Source organism: Saccopteryx bilineata, chromosome 6, assembly GCF_036850765.1.
Source record: "Saccopteryx bilineata isolate mSacBil1 chromosome 6, mSacBil1_pri_phased_curated, whole genome shotgun sequence".
In the NCBI taxonomy this organism is placed as follows: domain Eukaryota; kingdom Metazoa; phylum Chordata; class Mammalia; order Chiroptera; family Emballonuridae; genus Saccopteryx; species Saccopteryx bilineata.
This window is the reverse complement of record NC_089495.1, coordinates 130,426,872-130,432,871: the sequence shown is the minus strand read 5'-3', so window position 1 is coordinate 130,432,871 and position 6,000 is coordinate 130,426,872. Positions and strand designations below refer to the sequence as shown.

General features: G+C 56.9%; 1 protein-coding gene across 2 annotated transcripts in view; it reads left to right on the top strand.

Annotated features, from left to right (window-relative positions):
- The first annotated feature begins 1,894 nt into the window (after positions 1 to 1,894).
- Positions 1,895 to 6,000, top strand: part of PRKAG2 (protein kinase AMP-activated non-catalytic subunit gamma 2) — a 200,514-nt gene continuing 196,408 nt past the window's right edge. Inside the window, exon 1 of one of the 2 annotated variants that reach the window (XM_066237433.1) lies at positions 1,895 to 3,126. In XM_066237433.1, coding sequence (XP_066093530.1) covers positions 3,013 to 3,126 — 114 coding nt within the window. In that variant the 5' untranslated portion in view covers positions 1,895 to 3,012. The remainder of the gene's footprint in view (positions 3,127 to 6,000) is intronic. The other variant, XM_066237432.1, reaches the window with a different exon arrangement.

The following is a 6,000-nucleotide window of genomic DNA, read 5'->3' as shown; positions in this document are numbered from 1 at the left end:
TGCCAGGGCACTGGAAAACGGAGGGGCTCACATAGATATTTGGTGACCACTAAGAGCCTCTGCTTCATGCTTGGAAAAAATATATATTTCTGTACAAACTTTGATACTTCCCCAAGTCAGATGTCCCCCCCCCCCCCGTAAAGACAGGATCAGTCATAATGCAAGGCAGTCAGAAATGCTGCCTTTATTTACAATTGTGGTATTTTGCTCAATGTAGATTTTTCTGCATTATTTTTTTGAGAAGGAAGTCACAGGTCAGGGCATTCCAGAACAACGCTGACACTGTTGCTTGGACACGCCATGCTTAGGTACTGGCTAAGATAACTGTGTGGGCCGCAAAGTGGAGGTGAAGATAGGGTTCAGAGGAGGCCCCAAAGCAATACAATCACTGCGTCCCTCCCTTGTAAGACTCCACAGATTAGGAGATATATTACAATCACTGTATTCTTCTCTTTCAGAAAGAAAAAAAGGCTAGTAAGCTTCTTCCGACACCATCTGTAAGAAATACACCCGCATTTCAGAAATATTAACATGTAGAACCAAAAAGGGGAGCTCTTAAAATGCAGGCAATTTGGTAAAATGTTCTGATTTAGGATTCCCAGGCACTAAAATCTGCACCCTAACAAAATAAACTCAGAGAACAAATTAACTTTATTAATGAATGATTGGGCATATTTGCACAAGTCAGCTGACAAAAGTACACATACAAGTTCCAGACACAGGCCCCAGGCAAAGCGTTGTTTAGTAGGGAAAATAACATGGTGGCTTCTTTCAGATCCATCCCTGGGGACCCTTCCTCCTAGTGGCTCTTCCTGAATTCCCTGTCACCCTGCAGTATTCCTACCTCTCCTCAGTTTCGTTTCAAAACCAGGTCACATCAAGTGCAGCGATTTGCACACTGCGGCAAATGACCGTTGTGAGCAGAATTAAACTTTTATGCTAAAGAGTTGAAACTTAAGTGACAGTTTGGGGAAGTAACTTTAGTGGTCAGGAGAGGGCTCTGTCCATCCCCTAAATCCCATGGCCCAGACTACAGGCCCGCCCCTTCTAAACAGGGTTTTTAACACCTAGTGGAATAATACAGTCTCTGTCTCCCCCATGCAGCCTGTCAGAAAAAGGTCAAAGCAAGAAACCCCACAGCTACAGGACCGGAACAGCTACCTGGTTTTTGAACCCAGACATGCCCCACTCCACAGCATACGAACGAATGAGCTCTATCAACAGGCATATTTCCCAGCCTGGCTTCTTTCTGGTCTGTAGAGCAGAGCAGTATGAGAAAGGGGGTGGATCCACCCGAAACGTGCCCCTGGGAAACAAGGGACCACCCAGCCTGTGGAAATTTTCACACACGATGATGGGACTTGGGTTGGAAAGGAAAGCGGGAAAGATGACTGAAACTAGGGTGCTTTCTGGCTGGGTGGGAGGCGCCCCGTAAGGAGGTGTCCTTGGAACTCTGGAGCGGCTAACTCTCCTCCCCCTCTTGGAACCATCTCCTCACCGGTCCCCCTGGCGTTCCCAAAGCGACCTGTGTCGCGTTTTCTCTGGGTGATCTCCCCGCATTACCGACTACGGGGCGCAGCAGGGCTGACGTCAGCATTCAGGGTGCTCCAGTGACTTTGGGGGCCACTGTCCTTAGCACCCGACCCAGCACCCACCCTACCTCCTGCCAAAGTCGCGCCCTACTGGGGGTGGGGGTGGGGACGCCGCCACTACGCAGAACCCCCACGGGCCCTCAGCAAGGCCTGCAGGACGGGGAGGCGGTGGCTCTCCGAGATCGTGGCGGCACGTGGAGACCTCACCTCACCCGTTTTTTGCCGCAGTCTGAGGAGCCCGCGCTTCCCGGGGCGCCAGGCTGCGGTATGGCACCGGGACGCTCACCGCAAACCCGCTGCGCAGCTCCAGGCGTACCTGAAAGAGCCAGCTGCGTGCGGCGGGGTGGGGCGCGGGGCGCCGCAGTCCCTAGCGACCCCTGTAGCCCCGCGCGCGCGTACGGGGCGGCCGCCCGCCGCGGCGCCTCGCGCAGCACGTGCGGCCAATGCGCATCCCACTCTGAGCCGGCGCTTCCGCCACTGCCGGGTCTGCGCGGGGCCGGGCAGCGGAGGCGTGTGCCGGGGGCCGCAAGACACCGGTGAGACAGCGGCCCCGCGCGAGCCCCGCACCGCTGCGGCAGCCAGGGAGGGAGTCCCCGCCCGCGGGGCGCGCGACGGGGCGCGGGGGCAGCGCAGAGCCGCGCGGCGCGCACTTCCTGTTGGGTGCTCGCCGCCTCCCGCCGCCTCGCGACCCCGCCGGAGCCCGCAGGGGCCCTCACCCGGCTCGGGACCGCGGCGCGCGGGTAGCACCGAGCGGCGCGCGGCCCCTGAGCCCCGCGGGGCCGTGCGAGCCGCGCCACAACTTGTGCTCGCAGCAGAGCCCGCGCCCCACGGCGGAGAGCCCGCGTTTGCGCCTCCTCTTCCCCTCCTCCCTCCCTCGAACCGGGAGGACGGCCCCCGTTCCAGGCTCCTGGCTGGTTTATCCTGCAGCCGAGGGTCACGTTCACACACAGACTGCACGGGCTGAGGAGGCTTGTTTTCCAAATCTCTGGGCTCAACTGCACCTGCCGTTCACGTTACCTCTGGGAATCTGTGGGAGGAGCCAAGTAGGAGGAAAATGTTGCTTCGCTTTGCAAAAGGAAGAAAACTTTGTCACCCAGCTGGAGACGTCTGCCACGCGTAATCCGGAGAGAGACCAGAACCAGGACACCCTGTGGCTTTGATTTGGCATCAGATGAGCCCATAGAAGGAAGAGGAAACCAGCTCAGCGCTCAAGCCGACCGCCATCCCTCCCGGGTGGCGGGCGGCTGCCCGAGGTACCTGCTCCACCCTCCCTCCACGCGCAAGTCCCCACGCGGTGTCTTCAAGGGGAAGGACAGTAGTAACGAGCGCGCAGCTCCAGGCCGACAGCAGGGGCCGTGCAAGGAAGGAGAGGACCGTATTCTAGGAACGAGTTGCCCGGAATTAACTTCTGGTTAAAGTTATGGGAAGCGCGGCCATGGACACCAAGAAGAAGAAAGATGTTTCCAGCCCTGGTGGGAGCAGCGGCAAGAAAAACGCCAGCCAGAAGAGGCGATCGCTGCGAGTGCACATTCCGGTGAGTACCCGGCACCACGGTCCCCGGGTCCCCGCCCTCGCGAGGCCGCCGCCCCGGCGCCGAAGCAGTTAACGCGGGCTGCCCCGCGCGCGCCATGCGTGCCCCTCCTGTCACTTCGGGCCGCTCGCGGGAAGGGTGGAGGCGCAGGGCCGAGCTGGGCCGCCGAGCCCGGGCTCCATCTACCCCCTCACCCCCGCGTGCAGCCCCATCCGCGGCGGGGACACAGAGGAAGGGGCGAAGGGCCCGGGGCGCGCTCCCTGGCCGAGCTGGCTGGTGTTGGGCAGGGCGTAGTCTCGCCCGGTGCGGGTGCGGGGGGCGGTGCGTAGTGTTGTTTTGTTGGAAAAGGACGGTGTGGACTGCGCTCCGGGGAGGTGGAGCCCGCGCGGCCGCGGGGGAAGGAGGGGAGGTGCAGTGGGTGGGGACAGCGGGGGATGGGGTGACTGTGGAGCTGCGCCCTCAGATGGACCTCTTTCTTCCCCAGTTTCCCTCAGGGTGGCTCAGGGTCTGGGGCAGGGGACTCCTCTGCAGCCTTTACCTTTGTCAGCCCTTCCTACCCACCCCAGCATGTTTCAGACGCTTGGGGGCTCGGGATCCCTAATGCCTGCAGAGCTGCGGCGAACTTCAGCCCCGGCCACGCGGGCAGCCCAGCTAGGACTTTGGCGACATCGATCGGTCTGCAGCTTGACTTCGTCCAGCTGGAGGGAAGACGGGCGGGCGGGGTTACTCCGAGTCCCCGCCCCCTTTCCGCCGGGGTTTGCTTGCCCAGGTAGCCAGCGGCCACTTGTCCGCGCTCTGCCACAGCCCTCCCTAACCTCCCCGTGGGGGATCCGGTAGTGGAAGTGCGGCATGGCCCTTAACTTTACCTTACGGAAACCTCCAACTGGGACACACACACACACACACACACACACACACACACACACACCTCCTCTACCAACGCAGTAGATGTTTGTGTACACGCACACGCACACACACACAGAGGAAGAGGGAAGGAGAGAGAGCAGAGGGCTCCATGGAGAATGTGATTTTGTTCTCTCCGGAGTGACGGGTCTTGGGCATAGGGTGGGAGGGCGCAGTGAGCTGCCTCCTGACACCTCATTAACGCTAATCGCTAATTGCTCCAGACCGCGATAGGGCCGGGCTAGGGTGGGGCAATCCTCAGTAGGCGCTTTCCTCCTGTTCCTTGAACGCAGCTCCTCCTCTCCTGTCTCTGTGTGCGTAATGCTTGAATAATGAACGGTGGAGTCCCGGGGCGCTGGCTCCAGACGTCTGAAGGGGACTTGGGGAGCACCTTGAAGTTGGGGTGTAGTGGTCAGTCCTACCTGGCATGGGGAAAGCTAGGGAGAAAGAGACTGGATCCCTGGCTGTGTGTGGTGACCCAAATACGCAGAAATAAGCATTCCTTTGAATGAACATTCTACTTGGAAACTGAAACGTCCCTGTTTACATGGTTAAATGTGAGGCGTTTTAACTATATTTGTAATTAAAAAGGTAGATGCTAGTACTACAGACCTCCCAAAAGCCATTTGACCACTCGTTGTCTCTTGGTTATCCAACATAATTCTTTGCCTTCTTTACAGGGATAGTTCAATAAAATAATTGATGGGAAAGCTTTTTTCAAATTTAGAGTTACATAAATATATAGCTATTACATTTACAATCAGAGAGCTGGATTTGAGAGAGAGAAAGAGAGAGGCAGAGAGAGATACAGAGAGAGAGAGAGAAGAAACTGACAGTCCAGTGCACAGGCCATGTTGTGTTGAGGCTGACAGTATAACCAGTCCCAAGTGTGGGTTTCTTTCAGGACCAAGAAAGACACAGGGAGAGGGGGCGGTGCAGGGAACTCTGGGTGGGCCAGCTGGGGCAGGGCGTCAGAAGCATCTGTCTCTGTCTCTGCAGCTTCTCAGCACCTGCAGGAAGAAGTCCTCCCTCCCTGGGCCTGCCTTCCAGGTAGGGCCGCAGGATGCCCAGGTAAACTGGGATGTCAGTGAGCAAGGGATAGTTTTTTTTTAGTATATGCTTACACCAAATGGTATTTGTCTAAAATACCATGGGGTTTGTCCATGGGGTGCCGGTGGTGGTGCAGGACTAAGTCCAGACCTGGGAAAGGACTGAGAGACCTGGCTGTGTGGACAAGACCCCATCTAGTTGTAATACTCTGACCACCCTTCCTGCTACTGGCAACGAGTTTGGCTGCTTTAGACAATGTTCCTGGCACGAGCTGTTCCAAGAACTCAGTTATTCCACAGCATGTGTCCAGTGTTCAGGTTGATGGGGAGATCCAGGTGGTTCTGACTCCACCTTCACAGAGTTGGCATTTGGTGATGGGGCCAGTGGGGTCTTAATCTATATGCTAGGCCAGATGAGACTTACAATCTAACTAGGAAAATAAGATAGATGCCAGCCAAGGGCATAAGAGGACAGGTGCAGAGAGTACCTGCTTTCAAAGGAGAAGGAAGGGAGAGAAGACAGACATTAGGCCCAGAGATGGTGGGCAGCACAGAGACACCTGTGAGGAGCCAGGGACTGCTCCTGATAGGGACCCAGCTTGAGCACCACCATGGACTCGGGTTGGCCTACTGCTCCCAGGTGCAGTGAAGAGCCCCTTCCCGTAATCATCAATTCAGAGTAATTAGAAGGGAATTGAGGTCTTGAAGTGGGGTTGCCCGACTTAGCAAGTAAAAACGTTAAATGAGAATTTCAGATAAACAACGAAGAGCTTTTTAGTGCATGAATGCTCTGTGCACCATTTGGTGTAAGCATATACTAAAAAAAACTATCCCTTGCTCACTGACATCCCAGTTTACCTGGGCATCCTGCGGCCCTACCTGGAAGGCAGGCCCAGGGAGGGAGGACTTCTTCCTGCAGGTGCTG